General features: G+C 36.5%; 1 protein-coding gene across 2 annotated transcripts in view; it reads left to right on the top strand.

Annotated features, from left to right (window-relative positions):
- The window catches only part of MAP4K3 (mitogen-activated protein kinase kinase kinase kinase 3), a 196,508-nt gene that overhangs the window by 37,700 nt on the left and 134,386 nt on the right, over positions 1-24,422 (top strand). For both annotated transcript variants that reach the window (XM_061211158.1, XM_061211157.1), the window contains exon 2: positions 17,923-17,980. In XM_061211158.1, coding sequence (XP_061067141.1) covers positions 17,923-17,980 — 58 coding nt within the window. The remainder of the gene's footprint in view (positions 1-17,922; positions 17,981-24,422) is intronic.

Here is a 24,422-nt window from a genome sequence, read left to right as displayed (position 1 = left end):
AAAGTAAAAAAAACTGAGAGCCCCTTCCTTTCACCTCCTCCTTCCTGTTACCTATATGTAACCACGGGTTACTGGTATGCGTACATTTGTAGAGCTTTTCTATATGTATGTGAACCGTCTGTGTGTATGTCTGTGTATGTGTGTGCTGCATTCTCATACATGTAGTTTTATTTTTAATACTGTATTATCATGCAACTTGCTCTTCTAATTCAACACCATGTTATGGAAATCTCATTATGTCAGTACATAAGGCTTTACTTCTGTGGTGTTTCATAGTATGAATTTACTGTAATTTTATTTGATCATTTTCCTAATAATGGACATTTAGGTTTTTAGTTTTATTATAAATATTGTTGCAGCAAACATTTATATACACATATCTTTGTACATTTTTTAGAATATTTGTGGAACGATTGTTAGAAGTGAAATTGTCAGGTCAAAGGGTTTGTGTTTTTAAATGGTGATATTAAAAATTGTTCCTTTAAACATTATTTTTCCAATATATACCCCCATCCTGAATATGTGGGGATGTCCATTTTCCTCATATTTTTTCCATCCTTTCATGTCCTTCATTCATTTGAATTTTGCCAAACTGATATGCCAAAATAATGTATTAAAAGTGTTAATTTACATTCTTTGATTTTTACTGAGGTTGATAATTTCTTTATTGCTTAGATTTCATCTATAAATTGCTATTTAGTATCTCCTTTTGTCCATTTTCTACTTAATTATTTTACCATGTGGAATTCTTAATTTGTATGTGGTCAAGTATATTGCTATTTTTCTCTGTGACTTCTGGGTTCATGTTATGTTTGAGAGGCCCTTACTCCCCGATTATCAAAATGCACTCTTTTTCTCTAGTATTGCAGTAATTTTTTTTTTAATTCATTTTTGGCTGTGTTGGTTCTGCACTGCTGCACGTGGGCTTTCTCCAGTTGCGGCAAGTGGGGGCTACTCTTCGTTGTGGTGCGCGGGCTTCTCATTGCGGTGGCTTCTCTTTGTTGCAGAGCATGGGCTCCAGGCGCATGGGCTTCAGTAGTTGTGGCGCACGGGCTTAGTTGCTCTGCGGCATGTGGGATCTTCCCGGACCAGGGCTTGAACCCATGTGCCCTGCATTGAGAGGTGGCTTCTTAACCACTGCGCCACCAAGGAAGCCCCTACTTCAATACTTCTGCTTTTTACGTTTCAGTCTTAAAACATCCAAATTTATTTTTGAGTATAACATGAAATAGGAGTTTAACTTTTTTTTCCCAACTGAATAGACAGCTGTTCTAAAAATGTTTTTCATCAGTGATTTAAATTGCTATCTTTATCATATTGTAAATTTGTTCCATTGATCTGTTTGCTTATTCCTGTGCCAGAAATATACTTTTCTAAATATTGTATCTTTTTAGTATATGTTTTAATACTTGGTAAAGCAGTTTATCCTCTTCAATAATCTTTGAAAAACTTTCCTTGGTTAATCACACATTTTCACTTCCAGATGTATTTAGAGTTTGTGTAATGGGATGTCACGCCCTTAGGCTATTTGTGAATATAAGACTTTTAGGCTCAGGTACTCTGCACTTATACAGCAAGGCTTTGATCATATTTATTCTCTGACTTATTTCCCATGTCTGTTATCACTGGCTGTTACTGCCTCTTACCTTTTCTGTTTACCATTCCATTCTCTTTTAGCTGCTTACCAGTACATCCACTCGATTGGGTTCTTTGCTTCTGCTTTTCAGCTTTTGTGTGGAGCATCTAAGCTTCTCTACATCTCACTGGCCAATCAGCAAACAAACCATCATAGTACATCTGGTTATGATCTTAGGTTTCTTAATTCTCAGCCCTTTCATTATTGCTGACTACTTAGAGCACACTTCACAAATGCCAAACAAACCTTCTTTTAAAAAAAAATCATGCTTTTGGAGCTATTTCATTTGCTCAGATTTGCAGGAAGTCTGTTCTAATAACTGAGATATTATTGGATAGTCATTATGGTAGTGTGTTTCTGTCATGCACAATTTGAGATAACATACTTACTTGTTTTGCTACCCTTGCCCTAACTTTTCAGCTAAGTCCTTAAGTGTTGTATTAGGATATAACAGGCCAATGTAATCAGACCAAGTTTGGAATTAACTGGTACGATTAACTACACAGTCTCTACTGTTGGATAACAGCTTCATGTAAATTTGTCTTTCCAAACCAGATAATTTTAAAAGATTTAAAAAATTTTATCTAATGATTGTTTGGTTTGCACAGATGTTATCTAACTAGACACCTATGAAGCTCCTACTTGATTTTAAGTGCTTTCTTAAAGAAATTGGAATTAACTGTTTTTCCTAAATTCACCTAGTATAGTCCATTTAAAGCATATAGATTTCTCAGTATTTTCCCAGTTTATCCAAATTTTATCCACTGAGTTGAGACAGTGGAAGACAAAACTACTTACTAATCCTCACAACTACAATGAGGTCGTTTACCTCACTTATTATCTTCATTTTGCAGATGAGGAAACTGTAAAAGGTTAAAGAACTTGCTCGGTGTCATATAGGCTGCTAAATGTGTTATGTATGTATTCATAATAAATGATGGAGCTGGATCCAACCTCGTAGAACATACCAAGAACCACGATGCTGTATTGCCTTTGTATATATTTGTTTGCAGTTTAATGGATTCAAATTCCATCTAACTCAGGAACGTCCCTTTCCAGACTTTGGGAGGAGGATATATAACTGGCCAAGGGTGTCAGAAACTCATTGTCCAGTTTCCTTACTTTAGCCCTTGCAGACCTGTGTGAGCTTATCATGGGAAACCACAAGCTGTCCCGCCAGAATGTGGTACCTGAAAATAATGTTCATCAGTACTGGCGAGATCAGTTTCAGTTATTGTCAACAATCTGGGTTTCTAGCCACTGCCATGCCTGTCTCTGTTTGGTCTTGTCTTTGGCCTCATAACTACATTCTCCCTGTCTTAGTCTCTGAACTGGTCTTCTTTTTTCCGTAATCTGCTCTTACATTTCTTTTTCCTGTCCATCTGGCCAAGCTCTTTTTGAGGATATGCTGTCTTCATACTTGGCAGCCTGCGTGAGCTCAGGTCCAGCTTTGTTGGAGAGGAATGGCCCTGCTCCATTATGGTCCTTTCTTGGAGGACTGTCTTAGACACCCCTGGATTGACAGTGCAGCAGAAAACATAGCTATTTATTCCTGAAAATAACTGCTTAAGCAAATAAAATGTGGGTCTTGTTAATTTTGGCTCTGGACAACCACAAACTGGAAAACATGGAATAAAGTAGAATTTTAACCATTTCTGTCCACTCCCATTAAATGACTTTAGTTCAGGCAGTCATTGTTTCAGGCCTGCTCTAACACTGTGTCCTTAGAGATTGTCCTGCCTTCTCTTGGCCCCTCTTTTCAGTTTATCCCCTGAGATCACCAAAGTATAATTGAAGTAAAAGCCTAGCAAGAACAGAAGCAAATGAGATGAGGTTGAAGGGTTCGGGGAACAGAGGAGAAATGTGAAAAAAGTGGTGTATTCATATTGGTCATTCTCCTGTAATAATAGATGGATTTTTAGTGAAAGGAGGAATAATAGTAGAAAAAATTTTATATAATATGATAACAGAAAAAAATGTTTCTAATATCATTGCTAAGAGTGCTTTGTGAAAGTAACATTCATAGATTTCATGAAGCTAAGTTAGTCTATTTGTCTTATAAATATATTTAAGTTTGGAATTTTGTGTCAGGCAAAAAGCATATGTATCTTCTACTAATAGCACTGTTTTTAGTGAAAGAGATAAATCTAGCCCTCAAATGCAGGCACATTTTCCAGTAATTTGTTCACTCATCCCAGATCTAAACAGAATTTTAAATTTAAATTTAAAAGATGAAGTTGGTTTTTCCATTTTTTTTTTTCATGGATAGATTCTGATTATTACAGGCAAAAATGGGGTTCTCAAATGGATAAGTGCTAGGTTTCATGACTGATGTATTTGAAGGCTATATTCTTTTGCAAGATAGAAATTATCTTAACATATTTAAAAATAAACAGAAGACTGCTAGTGAGACAAAGATTTTATTGGATAGAATATTTTGTGTCTTTTTATAATTAATCTGTACCACCAATTATCTGAGTAAATAAATATTCAGTTTATTTGACATAATATTTGCCACCAGTCAGTTTTCATGGTTTTATTTTTTTATTCACTATATTTGTAGGTGAATCCCTCAGTGATTTAATGAAAACACATTTTCTAACAAGCTCACTTATTTTAGCCCAGAGCAAATTAGGAGGTAGGCATGCCCTAAGCAGCACACTGACAGTAAGAAGTAACCGTCGACAACCTGATGAGACAGGAGGAAACCGAAACCCTTCAGATTCAACAAGCAGAGCAGTCAGATTTATTTGGAGAAGTGCATCTTAAACCTTGGGTTATGTACACCTTTGAGATATCTGATGGAAGCTGTGGACTTTCTTCCCAGAAAGATGCATAAACATGTATCCGGTTACATTGTGTCAGGGGATTCTTGGGTTCCCTGAAGCCCATCCTTGGGCCCCACGGTAAGAATCCATGATTTAGTAAATGAGCAAATAGCTTTACATACCTCTGTAGCCTTTAAGAGCATCACTGTATGACGGTTTATGGATAATTGGCAATACTAAGTTTACAGAAAATGTTAAAATTTGTGCCACACTCTTAATAAATATACAATATTTCTTCTTTGAATTCAAAAATATACATTCTCCACTTAACATTTATCCCATTATCTGGAAAACTCAGTCTTCATTCCTTAAGGGTACTGGTTAGTGAGGTGGTATTCTGTATTTGCATAAAATAAGCTACATTTTAGCATTTTCGTAATTGATGTCCCAGAGCCTTTTTGTGTTAGTGAGATTATGAGCATCTCTTCCCAAGCCAGTGTTCAGAGATGTCAAGTTGGTACCTTGTGATCGCCATGGTGGGCATGTTTACAGTGCTGAAATATGTACTGCCAGTCAAGGCTTGCTCTGCCTCTATCCCCCACTCTGGTTTTTAAACATTTACTACATGCAGTTGATTTCAGTTACTCATTCAGCAAACATTTTTTGAGGGCCTTTTGTGTTCCAGATACTGTTCTAGGTACCAAGGATATGGCAGGGAATAAAAAGCATTTACTTAAGTGACTATAGTTTTCTAAATCTTAAATTCCCAAATAAAGACAGGGAAGTATTGGGAGTTCCTTAATCAGATCATGGAGGGAAATGTGGAGTCAAACAAAAGTAAATGGATGTCCTTGCTGTAGATCTTCAGAATCTTTTAATGTGCTGTTGTTCATTGTTATGCTCTAGGAAGAAAATATAGTATGTGCTATTTTCAATACTTACTTAACCAAGGAACTCTTTTTTTTTTTTCCCAGAACATATTTAACATCTTTTAGAAATATGTTCTGCTGCTCCATGGCAGACACGTTCCAGATGTTAGGAATTGACGTATGAAGGGCCTTTACCCAAGGGGTGTAGGTCAGAGTGTGGCCAGGATTTCTGAAGACAGACCTTCTCACCATCTGGTTTATGGATGGTCCATTTGTAGGTTGTAGATTGAATTATTTTACTGATGGTGTCCTGAACCATTCTATTGTATTTTCATTTCCAGTATTTAAATGAAAAAGCATCTTATATAATGAGAAAGCACTGTTCCACTTATATTGTTATTAATTTTAGAAAAATGCTTTCCCTTCTACTCTGCAGTTTCTGATTTGGGGACACCTAACGGTATGTGTATGTGAACTTCTGTCCCCACCTACTCCCTGCTGCTAGATTTCTCCTCAGCACTGGGTATCGCTTGGTCCAGATCCTCTTCCTATATGGGGGTCTCTGAAACCCCATTCATCTACCACTTCACCCTCACTAGGCTGTAGTGTTTCTCAGAGGTGTGGTTGATGGACAGTTGCATCACAGTCACCTGTGTGGTTATTAAAATCATAGGTTCCTGGGTCTCACCGCAGAACCTATTGATTCAGAATCTGTTGTATATGAAGCCCAGGAATCTGATTTCAAGTACATCTGCAGGTGATTGTTATTGAATTAATTTCCATGTTGAATTGGAAATCCATTTTTGGCCAGTGTATACGGTATTTCTCAGTTGTCGGTGCTCTTGGCATTTTGGCCAGGACTGTGTCACTGTGTGGCACATTGCAGGCACAGCAGGACATTTAAAATCCTTGGCTCCTACCTATCAAATGCCATTGTCATCCCCAGTTACTGGTACAACCCAGAATACCTTCCCACATTTCCAAAGACTTCTTTTTCTACCGTATGGAGGTAGTATCCTCCTTAATTAAGAATCACTGCTATATACCACGTTTATTACTCTAGAAGTTACTCTTAATAATTTTATACATATATCTAACCTAAGACCCCAGATTACTAACTCTGCACTTCCCAAGCAATACGAGGCCCTTAGAACACTTTAATGTCAATCACACCTCATTTACATGCTGTTTTGTTCAATATTTGAGTTCCAGCTTTTTAAAAATTACATAAATTAGACATTATTATTATTATTGCCCTGTATAGTCATCAGTATTTGTTTATATTGACCCAAGATTGCCATTTTATTTGATTTTTACTCCTTGCATTTTAGACTTTCCTTCTGAGTGTTTTTTTTTTTAATCTTGAAATATACTTTAGAAGAATGTGTTGCATGCCTTTTGGTGGTAAGCTTGGTTTTTGTTTGGCAAATAATATCTTTTTGGGAATGATGTTTTTACCTGGGAATATAATTCTAGATTGACTTAATTTCTCTTAGCACAGTATTCTGATTTTTATTGTTTCTCCGAGAAGTCTAATTTATTGTTCCTTTGTAGATAATCTGACTCTTTTCTCTGACTGGTTTTAAATATCACCTCTTTGTCTTTGGTGTTTTGCAGCTTCATATGATGTGTCTGGATGTAGATTTCTTTTTTATTTATCCTCCTTATGACTTGTGTCTCCTGAATCTGAGGTCTTATGTCTTCTATCTATGCTGGAAAATTTCCAGCCGCTGTCTCTTGAAATATCACTTCTCTCCGTTTTTTTCTGTTCTTTTCTTCTGAAACTTTAATTAGATGTATGTTCATCTTTCTTTCATGAGATGTCTTTATGAGATAAGATGATTTTAAAATGTCTCTTAATCTCTCACATCTTCTGTCTTTATCTCTTTTTGCTGTTTCAGATCTGTCATTTGGTTTACTAATTCTGTCTTTGTGTCTGCTCCAATTAGGTTTTTAATCTCAAGAATTATATTTTTTATTTCCAGAAATTCTGTTAGGTTCTTTTTTTCCTATCTTTCAAGTCATTTTTGTTAGCCTTTTGTTTCTGGTCCATGTATTTAATACTTTCCTTTAGTCCTGTAAACTTTTAAAGCATACTTAACTGTAATTTTATATTATGTATCTCTTAATTCCAAAATTTGAACTTTCTGCAAATTTAATTCTGTTGTTTATAACTTTTGCTGCTCTTGTAGTTTGTTTCCTTGTGGTTTGATAATTTTGTTTTAATTTCATATTTGGCTAAAGTAATTTAGGAATCTCCTGGGGCATGGATTGAAGGTGCATTTCTCTACAGAAAATTTGCTTCTCTTTCTGTCAGGTGCCTTGCATTACCACCAACCCAGAAACAGCTTAAATTCGTTTCTTGGCTTGAGGTTCCTGGTCCTTGCAAGAAGTGTAAATTTATACTCAACTGAGAATTGGCTGTAATTATGAATTTGGATTTTCAGGGAACCCCCCCTCATTCTAGTGATTCAAGCAGTTTTTTTATTCAATCATTTTGTCAATGGACAGACACCCCCTTCCTCCCCTCCATTCACTGAGAGGTGTGGCCTTTCAGGGGCATTGTTGGTTTTATGCAGTGGTCTCAATTCCAGTTTTCACTACATCCAATAAAAATCAAAATTTAAGTCTCTAGATTCTAAGTTTAAGCTAAGGTCATGGCTTTAGCTCTTGCTTACAACTCTGATTTCCTTCATTAAATGCATTCAACAGATACTTTTTGATCGAATGACTGTTTTCTCTTCCTGTGGATTTCTTTCCTTGTGTGTCCAGCAGTGCATTTAAAAGAGTAATTGTTCTATCTTATCTGCCATATCTAGGTATTTGTAACGGGAAGGATTTTCATATCTAGTCTTACATATTTCCAAAAGCAAAACCTCAGGTGATTTTTATATACTGGAGTTTGAGCACCTTTGGGTTAGAGACGCTGCTTCTGTCACTTCTGTAGTGGGAAGTGGGAATGTGCTTACATGGTCCCTTATGTTTTCCCAAACTTAATACCACTATTAAGTTTTATCCATATTATTAGTTCATTTGACATTTGTGGTCTGCCAATTACCACTTAAAAGTGTTATTGATATGGAACAATTCCAACTTGAATTCCAAACAACTTAAAAAATAAACTTGGAAATATAACTTGTTGCTGTTTGTCTTTTATCAGTCATAGATTATTTTCCATGTCTATATACAATCATTAGCTGTTAAGTGCATCTTTTTTAAAAGTTAGTATGGTAGTCTCAATCTGTTTTTTTCTTTTTTGAAATTAGCATCATACAGTCCTAGAAATTTAGATCTTTAATCATCTGGTTTTAAGAAACAAAGAGCCATTCAAGTTAATTCAAGAAAAGAGAGGCTATTGTGAAGATACATGTGATGGGGAACTGGAAAGCTGTCAGGAACTCAGGGCAGCTTTGGAGATACGTTTCTTTCTCATGGTCTCTTATTTTTTTCTGTGCATTTGTTCTGTTCTCTGCTCTTTATTGTCTGTCTCCTCACTGTATCTTCCCTGTTTCTTCAAATCTTTATTTGCCCAAGGTCCTCCTACTTGCTAAGACAGTGGCACAACTTTATGGCATCATTTACACACTGGGTTATATTGCATGGTGGTTCAAACTTCTTAGAGCTGTCATGTCTAATACAGTTGTCAGTGGCCACACACTGCTTTTAAAATCAAAATGTGTAGGATCTATGTGCTGAAAATACATAATGTGTAGGATCTATATGCTGATAATGTTTTTATAAAACATTCATGAAAAATATCAGAGAAAACCTAAATAGAGAGTAGTGTTCATGGATTGAAAGATTCTAAATAGTAAATGTGTCAGCTCTCCACAAATTGATCTATAATTACAAGCAGAATCTCAGCAGGGTTTTTAAAAATTAAACATAGACAAGGCGATTCTAAAATTTCTATGAAAAGGCAGAGGACCTAGAATAGCTAAAGGAACTTCGAAAAAGAAAAATAAAGTTGGAGGAATCACAATATCTCATTTTTAAGACTTAACTGTAAAGCTCTAGTAATCAGGATTGTGTGTGGTATGGGCAGGGAATAGACACAAGATCAATGGATCAATATAGAATCCGGAAATAGACCCACACAAATATGGGCAATTGATTTTAACAAAGATGAAAGGCAATTCAATGGAAGAAAGATAGTCTTTTCAACAAATAATATTGGAAGAGTTGGACATATACATGCAAAAAACAAAAAAAGGAAGGAACATTGACCTAAACTTCACAAAACAAAATTAACTTAAACAAAAATTAACTCAAAATATATCATAAATTTAAATGTAAAACTTCTTGTTTTAGAAGAAAGCATAGGAAAAAATCTTTATGACTTGAGGTTAAGTAAGGTCTTGGATATGATACCAAAAGCATAATTCATAAAAGAAAACAGTTGATAAATTGTACTTCATCAAAAGTAAAAACTTTTGCTTAGTGTGTTAGTTTGCTAGGTCTGCCATAGCAAAATACCACAGATTGGGTGGTGTAAACAATTGAAATTTTATTTTCTCACAGTTCTGGGGACTGGAAGTCCAAGATTAAGGTGTTGTTAGGGTTGGTGTCTCCTGAGGCCTCTCCTTGGGTTGTAGGTGGCTGCCTTCTTGCTGTGTTCTCACATGGCCTTTTCTCTGTGCACGCACAACTCTGGTCTCTTCCTCTTATAAGAACACTGGTCCTGTTGGATTAGAGCCCATCCGTATGGCTTCATTTAACCTTAATTACTTCTTTAAAGTCCGTGTCTCCAAATACAGTTACATTCTAAGGTACTGGGGCTTAGGACTTCAACATACGGATTTTGGGGGCACACAGTTCAGTCCATAATGCTCTGCAAAAGACACTATTAAGAGAATGAAAAGACAAGATATAGACTGGGAGAAAATATTTGCAAATCATATGCCTGAAAAAGAACTTGTATCTAGAATATATAAAGAACTCTCAAAACTCAACAATAAGAAAATAAACATCCCAATTAAAACATGGACAAAAGATAGAAGACACTTCACCAAAGGATGGCAAATAAGCACATGAATAGATGTTCAATGTCATTAGCCATTAGGGAAATGCAGACTAAAACCACCATGAGATACCATCACCTACCTGTTAGAAATGGCTAAAAAGTACAATCCCAACTTCTAGCAAGGAAGTTCTGGAAGAACTGGAGCTCTCATACATTGCTGCTGGAAATGAACAATGGTACAGCCACTCTAGAAAGAACTTGACAGTTTCTTTAAAGATTATACATATACCTACTGTATGGCCCAGTCCCTCTCCAAGGTATTTTTATAATCTGTACACAGATGTTTATAGCAGCTCAATTCACATTTACCTAAAACTGAAAACAGCCAATATGTCCTTCCAATGATAGTGAATAAACTGTGGTATATCCATGCAATGGAATACTACTTAACAATAAAAGGGAATAAACTAATGATACATGCAGCAACTTGGTGAAAGAAAATAGTCTCCAAAAGTTATATGATGATTTAATTTACATGAAATTCTTGAAAAGACAAAACTGTAGTGGCAAAGAACAAATCAGTAGTTGCCAGAGGTTGGGCTGAAGGGAGAATGTAACTTTCAAGGGAGGTTTTGCAGTGATGGAACTTTTCTGTTTCCAGATGGTGGTTAACTCATTTTATGCAAATCTATGCATGTGTTAAAACTACTAGAACTATATTTTTAAAAGTTGATTGTTTTCCTGTTAAAGCTAAACGAGTCTTGGGGATGTAATGTACAGCATGGTGACTATAGTTAACAATACTGTATCGTATATTTGAAAGATGCTAAGAGAATAGATCTTAAAAGTTCTCATCACAAGAAAAAATTTGTAGCTATGTGTGGTGATGAATGTTAACTAAACTTATTGTGGTAATCATTTAGTAATATACACATATATCAAATCATTATGTTGTACACCTAAAACTAATACAATGTTATGTCAATTATATCTCAAATTTTTAAATATTTAAATATCTCAAAAAAATTTAAAGCCTTTCAAATTTAAATATTGCATACACAAATAATTAAATACAGTTCAGTTCTTCAGTTGTATTAGCCACATTTCAGTTGATCAGTAGCTCCATGTGACATGGGGCTACAGTAGTGGACAGCGCAGGTATAGAACATTTCCATTAATGCAGAAGGTTCTATTGGATAGTGCTGTTTTAGAGTGGGGGTCAGCCAGTTTTTTCTGTAAAGGGCCAGATAGTAAATACTTCAGATTTTGTGGGCCACATGGTCTCTGTCTCAGCTGCTCAACTCTACTGTTGTATTGTGAAAGCAGCCATAGACAATACTTAACCAGATGAACATGGCTGTGTTTCGGTAAAACTTCATTTACAAAAACAAGCATGTTTGCTGACCCCTATTTTTGAGAATCTGATTGACCTATTTCCCTTTTCATGTCAGCTCACGGTTTATTGGTAGAGTGACCTTATAATTTACCGTCCAAGTTAAATAAAATTTTAATTATAAATTTGAGAGTGAAAGTGGGCACTGTTAATAATTCTGCTAGGGCAGTTGGCATAACCCGCCAGTGTCCTGGGCAAACCAGGAATGTACATCACCCTGGCTATCAGTCTTCCTATGAAGTGGTTGCCTTTGTAGTAGGCTCATACCTAGTCCAAGAAACTGTGGAAAAGCAAACAAAACTATTCCTTCAGCAGGGGCTGTGGGTTAGCCATTTTTCTCTGAAATGAGTATTTATATGGGAGGCACCCTGAGGTTTGGCCCGCCCAGTACACTCAAAATAGCCTGTTTTCTGTCCCTGTGCCTTTGTTCATGCTTTTCTTTCTGTGCCCTCTTTCCCATCCCTCTTCTGTGTTTGTTGTAATCCAGCCCATCTCTCAAACCTCTGCTCAAGTGGTATCTCCTTCATAAAGCCATCCCTGTAACACCCCTTTCAGACTTAAAAGTTGGTACTTATATTTTATAAGATTCACGTGGCACAGTGCCTTGGACCAGGTGCCCAGACCTGGCTGAGCACCAGAAGCAGCACTTCAGTAGCTTTAAATACAGATTCCTGTGTCTCATCCTATATCTGTTGATTCAGAAATCAGTGGCAGTGTTTTTGTTGTTTTGTTTTTAAACCCCTCATATGATTCTTGTAGAACCAGCCAGCTGGTTCAGTATTTGGAATCTGTTAATTTAGAGTTAAATTGTTTGACGTAAACATTGACTTTCAGAATTAGAAGGAACCTTCTTAGAAATAGTCTTTTTTCACTTTCTTATTTTTAAATTGGGGGGAGAAGACACAAGGAAATTACTTGCTCAGATCCCATTGCTTGTTACTGGCAGAGCCAGCACTAAACTTTGCATTTTTTCACTCCCATTTCAGAACCTTTCTTCATATTCACGTTGGACAGCCCCTTCTGAATATAAGCTTTGAATACCAGAAGGTGCTTGGTATATCGTAGATGATCAGATTTGTTATTGATAGTTATTTAACTCACTTTATATAACACATAGCACTTTTTTTTTTTTTGCTGCTTAATGATCCATTCTTGATTATGTTGTTTACTCCCATTCCCACACTCAAGAAATACTTTTCTGATAGTTGGAGATAACTCAGCAGTTTGCATGAAATCATCTCAGAAAAACGTTTTCCCAAATTAATGCTAATATGAATGGCTTCTAAAAGGCTGACTGAATCAAACTGAATTTTGGGACAGCTTTGAAATGTAATAGTTTCCAAGAGCTCCTCTAAAACTGAGATCAGCTCTAGATCTGCAGGATTTTTCTCACCAGGCCCACTCCCATTTGAGAAAGGTTACTGAGGATCTGTGGGAGTGTGTGTGTGTGGGGAGGGTGCCTAAACTTGAATGGGGATCAGGAAAATTCTTGTGGGAAGTGATAATAACCTAAGTTGAGCTTTAAAAGATGTCTAGAAGTTAGGCCAGGGGAGGGAGTTAGGGAAAGCGTTTGTCTAGGCATTAAGTGCCAAAGGGCAAAAAGTGTGGATAGCATTGGAGATGGCCAGTTGTTTAGTTTGGCTAGAGCATAAAGTGCAAATTAAGGAATGACTGGAAATATAGACAGGGGCCAGGTAGTGAATGGTTTTACAGTTAAAATGTTGTATTTCACAATTGGCTATCCACATGCAAAGGAGTGAAATTTGAGCCCTGCCTGACACCACATAAAAAGTCACTCAAAATGGATCAGAGATCTAAATGGAAGACCTAAACTATAAAACTCTTAGAAAAAAACATAGGAAAAAAAATCTTTGTGACCTTGGGTTCCAGGCGGTGGTTTTTCAGCTATAATACTCAAAGCACAAGTAACTCAAAATAGGTAAGTTGGACTTCATCAAAATTTAAAAGTTTTGTGCTTCAAAGAACACCATCAAGAAAACGAAGACAACTCAGAGTGGGATTAAATATTTACAAGTCATGTAACCAATAAGAGACATATCAAGATTTATAAAGAACTCTTACAAGGCAACAATAAAATTGACAATTAAAAATGGGCAAAGAATTGGATACACATTTTTTTTTTTTTTTTTTTTAATTTTTGGCTGCGTTGGGTCTTCTTTGCTGCACGTGGGCTTTCTCTAGTTGCGGTGAGCGGGGGCTACTCTTCATTGCTGTGTGCAGGCTTCTCATTGCGGTGGCTTCTCTTGTTGCAGAGCACTGCCTCTAGGCACACAGGCTTCAGTAGTTGTGGTACGTGGGCTCAGTAGTTGTGGCTCGCGGGCTCTAGAGCACAGGCTCAGTAGTTGTGGCACACGGGCTTAGTTGCTCTGCGGCATGTGGGATCTTCCCAGACCAGGGCTCGAACCCGTGTCCCCTGCATTGGCAGGCGGATTCTTAACCACTGTGCCACCAGGGAAGCCCCTGGATACACATTTTTCCAAAGAAATTCAAATGACAAACCAGCATATGAAAAGATGCTCAAGATTGTTAGCCATTAGTGAGTTGTAAGTCAAACCACGAAGAGATAGTACTTCACATTCACTAAGAAAACAAAAGTTAAAAAGCCAGGTAATAATAAATATTGGCATGGATGTAGAGAAATTGGAATCCTCATACATTGCTGGCGATAATATAAAATGGTGCAGCCACTTTGGAAGAAAGTTTGACGGTTCTTCAAAAAGCTAATCATACAGTTACCATGTGATTCAGCAATTCCACTATTAGGTCTGTATCCAACAGAATTGAAAACATAGGTCCACACAGTGTTCATAAAAGCATTGTTCATAATAGCCCAAAAAGGAAACAACCCAAATATCCTTCAACTGATAAAAGGATAAACAAATGTGGAATTGCCATACAATGAAATATTGTTCAGCAACAAAAGGAATAAAGTACTGATACATGCTGCAACATGGATGAACCTGAAAACCTTATGCTCAGTGAAAGAAGCTAGTCACAAGGGACCACATTTTGTATGATCATATTTATATGAAATATCCAGAAAAGTCAAATCAATAGAGACAGAAAGTAGACCAGTACTAGTTGTCAGGGTCTGGGAGGGGGAGGAGTAGGGGAGTGACGGCTGATGGGTCTGGGGGTTTCTTTCTGGAGCAATGAAAATGTTTCACATTTAGATAGGAATAATGGTAACATAATTATGTGAATATACTAGAAACCACTGCATTGTACACGTTAAAAGGGTGAACTTTATGGTATGTGAATTATATCCCAATAAAGCTGTTATAAAAAGTGCTGTATTTAGTAAATAATTTAAATTCTCTGATAGGGAATTTGAATTTGTATCTTTAAAGCAATGGTGTGTACTCCTGAAGAGTTTTAAACTCAAGAACAACATGATCTGAACATCACTTTCAGAGCATGTGAGAATGGTGGGCAAATCAATGATGTGGCAGAAGACTGGGTCTAGAAGCTGAGAATACGTACCCTCAGTTTTCTGCCCTGGGCAGATCTGTAAATTTTATGTTACTGATACTGATTTAGAAATTCTTAACTTTATACACGGTAATATTTTATAATATTTACCTTGCTCTCATTTTTTTCCTAATCAGTTTCTCTAGGTGATTGAAAAAAGAATAGCAGGTACAGAGTATTAGAGTTAATATTAATTTTTAAATTTACCTGTGTGTAACCTTGGCTGCTGTGAGTTTAGAGACAGCAAAATATGTCTTATTTTAGCCAGAGGACCAAGATTCTTGATGAACCATTATGCTTTAAACACCTTCCATTAATAAATGTAAGGATTTTGATGGGGAAAAAGCTCAGAAATTCAGGTTTACTGAGGGTTTTTTGTTATTCTTCTTCCCTTTTTGTGAATTATCTTGTCTGTCAAATAACTTACATATTGGAGAATTCCAATATTTTAAAACTTTTTATCCTTTAGAAAATTCTAGACTGATTTACATTTTGAAAAATTGTATTCATAAGTCAAGCCTATAGTAAATAATTGACTTTAGTAAGCTAGTTATCACTAGTTTACTGTCATAGTTTTTCTGTTAAATATGTGCTGGTGTAACCATTAATAAATCTATTTTTAGAAGAGTACATTGTGTACTGCAGCCATTTTGGACACTTTGTGTAACTTGTGTTGTCAATAGAGATCGTGCCCTCTTGTGGCAAGCTGGGAACAGAATTTCAGCTGTAAAAGTAATCACCCTAGCTTTCTTTGAGTTCATATTTTTTGCTAGTGCTTACTCTGAGTTTATTTTCAATAAACAGAAAACAAAACTATAGCAAGATTTTTAAATGGAGAATTGAGAATTGGAGAGAGTAGTGTGTTTTGTCTTATTTTATTTGGAGAAGTGCTAAAAAAGATGTGGGTTAACGGACAGAGTATCAAGGAGGAGCCTAACAGGGAAAAGATATCTCAGTGTGAGGAAAGGCATCGAGTTCTCAGAGTGTTTGAGAAGATTTATGACTAACGTTGATGTGATATCCTGAATATTTTACAGGTACACTCTGCCCCATCCTCCTTAGAAAATGCTCCCAGAATTTCTATTCCGTGTGTGTGTGTGTGTGTGTGTGTGTGTGTATACCTTCTCATCCTAGGGAAGGGAATAAATACTTATGTGGCACTATTTGAACTGTCTCATATAATGGAAATTAAGTTTAGTTTGAAATAAATGTTGAAATCTGTTTTGAACTGGCTGTAATAAGTTGGCATCCTAAGTGTTTATTAGTCATGGGGATTTTTTTTCAAAAGGAATGAATTTTCCCTGAAAATTTTATTTTAATGTTTTCTTAATTTATATTTTTTAATACCTTTGTTCTTCTTTGAGTTTAAAGGTTAAATTTTATATTTCAGCAGTGACTGTGTCCCATATATATCTTCTTAGAAACTGATTTTTTTTTTTTAATGCCCCAGTATTCTTAGAAGGATTCCGATGTTAATGCTGTTATCATCCCTTGTGGGTGATTCACTGATCTTTACCAATCCATTAATAAGAAGTGTTACAACTAAGTATTATTCTCATCACATGAATGAATTTTTCTGTGATCAGGGAATTGCATATATTGGTCTTCATTGGTTGATATGAAAATCAATTTATTAAGTTTCAGTTCATAGTTTAAAATATTATTTTGAAAATTCTGATTCAATTATAAAACATTTTAAATTGACAAAAATAACTGCCATTTTTATACAAATTGAAAAGACAATTTCTGCTTATTTATACATAATTACAGCTTTAAACACCAGCAATCTAATATTATGCATTGATGTTTTTAAATGATTCTGATTTTTAATATGTGGCTTGTAAAAATATATTTGGTTTGTATTAACTGCACTTATTTCATTGTACTATCAGCTGTGTTTAAACAGATGCAGGGAGGTTGTTTTTACAGTTAAAAAATGGTGCTTGCTTTTCATATTATGAAGTTTTTAAATTTAAAAGCTTAAAGCTAGTTAATTCAAAATTTTAACAAACCTTTGAATGAATGGCAATAGAATGTAATGCTTAAAAAAGCTCAGACTAGAGTTAGACTGCCTGGGTTAGAATCCCAGCACTGTCACTTACAAGCTAGATGGCCTTGGCAAGTTCTTTAACTTCTTGGTGCTTCAGATTCCTCATCTGCAACACGGGAATAATATTAGTACCTACCTCATAAGATTGTTGTAAGGATTAAACGAATTAATATAAAAACACTTAGAATAGTGCCTGATGTATACTAAGGTCTGTGCTTCTCTTTTTTTTTAAATTTAATTTAATTTTATTTTATTTATTTATGGCTGTGTTGGGTCTTCGTTTCTGTGCGAGGGCTTTCTCTAGTTGCGGCAAGTGGGGGCCACTCTTCATCGCGGTGCGCGGGCCTCTCACTATCGCGGCCTCTCTCGTTGCGGAGCACAGGCTCCAGATGCGCAGGCTCAGTAATTGTGGCTCACGGGCCCAGTTGCTCCGCGGCATGTGGGATCTTCCCAGACCAGGGCTCGAACCCGTGTCCCCTGCATCGGCACGCAGATTCTCAACCACTGCGCCACCAGGGAAGCCCTGTGCTTCTCTTAACATTATTATTATCACCATTATTAAATTTATACATGGATTAATGTTGAAATTCATTTTGAAGAATATACTGTTTGTTTTGTAAATATAAATCACTTTTGCAATTCTTGCTTTAAAAAACTTTTCTGAATAATTGAAGATAAATAAAAGCTAAAATGACATTTTATGACGTTTTTATGAAAGCTTTTTTCACAATTATCTTTTCTTCTCTTTTAGGCACGGAATGTTAACACCGGTGAATTGGCAGCAATTAAAGTAATAAAATTGGAACCAGGTAAATTCATTGAAATTTGGTGTTTCTTATTGCTCTCAGCCACTGGATAGCTTTCAGGCTTGTTTTAATGATGTTTGGTCGACCTTCTCTTGTTGTTCCCAACATCTGGCAAATAGGACTGGTGTCTACTCTTTCCTTCACCTCTTTGAGACCTGTAGACATGTTGCCCAGTTCTTCCCTGAAAAATAACTAATAATTGCGGGAGGGAGGGGCGCTCCTGAGGAGACTTTGTTCCTTCTGGACGCAGTTGAGCTCCCTTGTCACACATCGTTAGCGGTGTATTTCCAGGTTAACGCTGTCCAGTGATGAGGGGCAGTGTGACGCAGTGGGAAGAATGGGACTGAAATCTGGTCGTTGTAGTCCAGCTCTTCGTGTCCCACTCTCTTGCTCTGTGAACTTGGGCAAGTAACTTCAGCTCTGAGTCTCGGTTTCCTCAATAAACCTAGCTCTCACATTTCACAGGTCGTTAATATTGTAATAGCTACCTTCCACCTTGAGTAGCTTGTCAAGCCCCTAGGACTGCTCCATATTTTTCGTCTGCTTCAACTGTATTCTATCCCTGAATTCCCCCCACTCCCTGCAAAACCCATGTCTTTCTGAACTAACTACATACCCTTCCCTCTTTTTCTCCCTCCCACCGTAAGTAAGTGTACTAGTGTCTAGACTGAGTTCCACGGCGATGATAGTGCCTTTCTGAAGGTGCCTTTCAGTATGGGCACAAATACATCCAGTAAGTTTTTTTTTTTTAAGTGTAGGCAACTTTTTCTATGAAAGTCGAGATAGTAAAATATTTTAGGCTTTTTGGACCACAGCTAGTCTCTGTATACAGTTCTCTCTCTCTTCCTCCCTCTTTCTCTCCTTTCATCCTCCTAAAATATAAAAACCATTCTTTGCTGAAAAACCATTCTTAGCAAACCAGGCCACCTGCGCCTGTAGTTTGCCCACCCCTGATTTAGATCATCAGTAGACTTTTTGAGAAGTGCTATTAAGATGAAGTTAGAAGGATGTGTTGACTGACTGTGATCAAACCACACTCAAATATAATGAATTAAAAAAATACTTTTTAAGTTATAGGTATTTACAGATTTTTTATATTCTAATTATATTCTAGCATCACATGACAAAGCTTTTTCTGTTCTCTGAATCTCCTGTTGTTTAGTGGAAATTTGAAATTGACAAAATCTGAGGTTAAAAAAGAAATTAAAGGTTTGACATTTGAAGCAGGGCCTCCATTTTTAATCATTAAGAAGTGGCTATGTTATTGATGAAGTAGTCTCTAACTGGTAGCAGTATGTACATACATCATTCCCTCATATCAGTGTAGTGCCTCCTCTTTCAGGAAGCCTTCCTCCCCTGACCCCTGCCCTGACTAAGATGACTCCTGCAGGAATAGCTCTAGAATAGCACTTACCACAGCTGTGCTTCCAGAGTTGCCTTTCTTTGTTCCTAAGTTTTAATCGAATTTATGTCCACAGCACTCAACTTAGCGTCGGTGCATAGTACACATTCAGGACATCTTAAAATTTCCTTTAAAAAATTAGGAACTTAAAATCTTATTGTTCATCAAGTCATTTGTTTCCTGATTAGTGAATTTTCTGTGTTCTGTTCATCTTGAACACTGCCTTGTATATATAGATCATTGTAATAAAAGAAAACACAATTAAATAAAAAGAAAAAAGCTTATTTCTATTCTGCCACTCAGAGATAACAAGAGTTACTACCATATATGTTATTAGATATACACTTAAATTTAGTTAACATTGGATTCCCTACTTGTGTGTGCATAGAAGTCACCTGAATTTTTTTTTTTGGCTGAGTGTGTGGCTTGCAGGATCTTAGTTCCCCGACCAGGGATTGAACCCGAGCCCCCTGCAGTGGAACCCGGAGTACTAACCACTGGACCACCAGGGAATTCCTCCTGAATTTTTCCGTTTAATTTCTTTGTTTTAATTTGTTTATATCCTGTGAGAAGTGTTTAACTTGTTGGTGAGCTTGAAGTATATGGCACAGTGGTTAAGTGCACAGACTCCAAAGCCAGACTACTTTGATTCTAGTCTGGCTTGACCACATTGCTTAAGCTTTTCGGATGGACCTCTGTTTCCTCATCCCTAAAATGGGGATAATAATAGTAACTTCCTCTTAAGGTTGTTGTAAGGATTAAATAAGCTAATATATCTAAAGCACTTTAAAAGTTTCTTTAAAAGTTTCTTGATTTGCCATAATGACGTAGCAATTCCACTCTTGTGTATCTACCCACACAACTTTCACACACAAATGTTCACAGCAGTGTTATTCATAATAGACAGAAGCTGGAAACAACCTAACTGCCCATCAACTGGTAAATGAATAGACAAAATGTGTCCATACAATGGAATACTGTTCAGCAATAAAAAGAAACAAACTGTTGATACATGCTGTGACATAAATGAACCTTAAAAACATGTAAAGTGAAAGAAGCCAGACAAAAGAGACTACATATTATATGATTCCGTTTATGTGAAATGTTCAGAAAAGGCAAATCTACAGAGTCAGAAAGTGGATTCGTGGGCTGGTGTATGTGGCGGGAGGATTACTAGTTAATGGGCATGAGGGATCTTATTGGGTAATGGAAATATTCTAAAACTGATTTACAGTGAACTTACTTGGTGAATTTACTAAAAAAAAGAAAATCATTGAATTATGCACTTGATGTGGATGAATTACATGATTTTAAAATATGCCTTAATACAGTTATAAAAAATAACCACAATACCATTGTAGTCTCTTACAATATTAATAATAGCTTCTTAATAACAAATGAGTTTCACACGTTGTAATTAGTTGATGTGTCTCAAATTTCTTTTATATCCATAGGTTCTGCCTTCATCTCTGTTTGTCTTTTTCCTTGCCTTTTGTTTGTTTGAAGAAACTTGGTTATTTGTCCTGTAGGATTTTCCCTCAGTTGGGGTTTTGCCAGCTGCCCCACTGTAGGATCATTTAGTGTGTTCTTCTGTGAGTTAGTGGTTAGTTCTAGAAGACTGATAAGATTCAGGTTTGATTTGGCATGTGGTGGAAGAGGACAGCTTTGTTGGTGGTGTTATGTTCTCATTTTTCTAAATTACAATTCTGATATCCAGTCTTTGACATTTTGAAAAACAGAAACTAAATCTGAAATAGTCAAGTGTAGTGGAAATGATTTTAAGAATTTGCATCCAAAGTTGTTTTTTTCCCCCCCCTTTTTCTTTATAACTGATATCCAGTTTGAACCTGAAGCTAGATGAAAACTTCTTTGGACATTTGGACAAAATTGTTTACTTAAATGTGAATTTGGTCTAAGTATCTCACTGGGGCTTCTAATCTTATTCCTGTGGCTTTAATTTAGATGTGATTTTCTCAATTGTTCTTTGATTAAGCATCAGTCTATAACATTTTTTAACTTAAATTGCAAAGACATGTTTGATCATTGTAATAAAAGGTAAAAAAATACAATTAAACAAGAAGAAGAAGCTAAACATCATTCATCATTCTGCCACCTATATAAACACTTGACTTTTAGTGATTTTCTCTAGATTTTTTGGTGTATTTATGTACAGGCATACCTAGTTTTATTGGGCTTCACTTTACTGTGCTTCACAAATACTGTGTTTTTTACAAATTGAAGGTTTGTAGTGACCCTGCATTGAACAAGTCAGTTGGCACCATTTTTCCAGTAGCTTTTGCTCACTTCGTGTCACTGTGTCAAATTTTGGCAATTCTCATAATTCAAACATTTTCATTATTAGTATAACTTGTTATGGTCATCTGTGATCAGTGATGTTAATGGCACAAAGATTACGACTTGCCGAAGGCTCAGATTATGGTTAGCATTTTTTAGCAATAAAGTATTTTTAAATTAAGGTATGTACTTTTTTTTTAGATATAATGCTATTGCTTAATAGACTACAGTTAGTGTAAACATAATTTTCATATGTACTGGGAAACCAAGAAATTAGTGTGACTTGCTTTATTGCAGTCTTCTGGAACTAAACCCACAACATCTCTGAGGTATGCCTGTACAAACACCTAACATATACTACACACACAGAGACACACACACTTACCTACGCAGATCACAAAGGGCTGGACAGAGTTCAGAGATGGATAAGAATGTACTGAGATCAGCTTGATTTGCATGCTTACTGCTGAACCGGTAAACAAGCATTGCAAAGGATAAGTAGGAGAAGAATACCATGAGTAGGCACAGCTCCCCAGTGCTTCCCCAGGTCCTCAGAGGTGACCCAGACTGCTAGTCCGTGCAGTGAGTGATTTGTCAACCACAAAACACCTGGCTTGCTGCCATTTATGCTATCAGGCTTGCGGAGGGACATCATCAATACTCAGCGAGTGGTGTAACTCGCTTCTTAGAAAAGGCAATTATTTGTTGTGACACTGTTCGGTAGTTTTGTGTTCCATTTCTTACTATGTCCTCAGGTCTGTAGCTGGCCTGGCCATTGCCTACCAAAGATGCAAACACATGTATATGTACATGAGTGTGTTTTATCCATAAATGGGTTTATTTTGTACATCTTCTTTTCATTTGAAAAGCATTTCATGATTTTTTTTCTATGTTAGTATTTCTACACCACCATTTTTTAGTTGGCTGCATAGTATTCAGCAATATAAATTATAGCTGTTTAATCAGTCCCTAATGATTATAACACTTAAGTTTTTACAATTATAAATCATGTTCCTCTATTTATTATGTATCATGTACCTATGAGGACATCTTTTGTCCTTGTACATATGATTATTTTGTCATGATAAATTAATTAGCTGGTCAGAGGATATGTACATTTTTAAGAGTTTTGACTTATACTAGGGATTATGCCTGACATTTCCAGGGTTTGATTTTTTCTTTTTTGTTTTTTTTCCTATACCTTTGCCCACAAAAGGGTATCATTATAATAAAATCTTTACTATTGATCAAAAACTGATGTCTTACTGTTAATTAACATTTCTCTGTCTTCCAGTGATTGGGTATCTTTTTCCCCATATACTTCTTGGCCTTTTATTTTTATTTTATGAAGAGCTTGTTTGTGTCAGTCATTTAACAAATATTTATTCATTGTCTGCTACGTGCTAGGCATTGGTCTAGGTGCTGGGCAAATAGTGGTAAATAAGGCAGACTCTTACCCTTGAGAAGCTTATATTTTAGTTCAAAGTGACAGTAAACATGTAAACAGATAAGATAATTCATGAACTAAAATAAGGTAATGTTGTTGAAAGTGGCCAGAGGCTACTTTAGCCAGTGTGGTTAAGGGAGACCTTCAGAGCAGGTGGCATTTGGGTTGAGACTTGAATGATGAGAAGACAATAGTCATGTGACAGTCTTGGGGGGAGAGCATTCTAGGTGGTCAAGGGCAAGTGCAGTGACTCTGAGACAAGAATGAGTGCTGCAAGGCTGAGGACAGAGAGAAGGCCTTTATGGCTGGATCATTGTGAGCCAGTGGGAACACGGTGTGGAAGGGGGCTGGAAAGTTAGTCAGGGACTAGATTATAGATGGCCTTGGCACTGTGGTAAGGAGGTTAGATTTTACTTGAAGCTCAGTGGAAAGCTTTTGGAGGATTTTTGGCCTGAGCAACTGGGTGATACTTTAGGCACTGTTTACTGAAATGGGGAAGACTTGAAGTGTGGATGGAATCAGTAATCCTCTATTTATTATGTATGTTTTAGGCATCTGCTAGATATCTAGTTGGAGATGTTGAATAGGCAGTTTGACACATGCATCTGGAGCTTTAGGAGAAGTTAGGTTACACATACAGATTTGAGGGTCCTCAGCATGTAGGTGGTCCATGAAGCCGTGGAAGTAGATGAGGTTACCTGAGAAGAAAGGAGAGATAGAGAAGGATGGCCCAGGTTGTAACCCTGGGTGATTTCGATACTAGAGGTCTGCTAGAGGAGGAGGTCCCAGCAAAGAAAACTTGAAAACAGGTAACAAATTAGGTAGGAGAAATATCTGCTGAGGCTTTTGTCAGTGAAGCCTTAGAAGAAAGTCTTTCAGGCAGGAGAGAGATTAACCTGTGTCAGATGATGCTGAGAGATGTGGAGTAAGATGAGGATTGAGAATTGGGCATTGGTTTTGATGACTTTGATAAATCAGATCAGTGGTTAAGGAGAGAATGAGAGGAAAGGAAGTGAAGATGGCAAGAAAGATTCTCCTCTCAAGCCCTTTTGCTGAAAAGGTTAGCAGAGAAATGGGGCAGTAGCTGGAGTGGGACCTGGAGTTTATGGAAGGTTTTTCTAGAATACATGATACTCAGTTATGTTTTGTGCCAGTGCAGTGAGAATAAACCAGTAGAGAAGAAGAAATAGATGTTGCAGAAGCTAATGCAGATAACTCCAGGAATAAAGTCTGAGAAAATGAAAAGAGACAGGATCCAAGGCATAAGTCTAAGAGCAAGGAGACTTGATTCATTTTTACAG

Source organism: Eubalaena glacialis, chromosome 14, assembly GCF_028564815.1.
Source record: "Eubalaena glacialis isolate mEubGla1 chromosome 14, mEubGla1.1.hap2.+ XY, whole genome shotgun sequence".
In the NCBI taxonomy this organism is placed as follows: domain Eukaryota; kingdom Metazoa; phylum Chordata; class Mammalia; order Artiodactyla; family Balaenidae; genus Eubalaena; species Eubalaena glacialis.
This window is presented reverse-complemented; position numbering and strand designations above follow the sequence as displayed.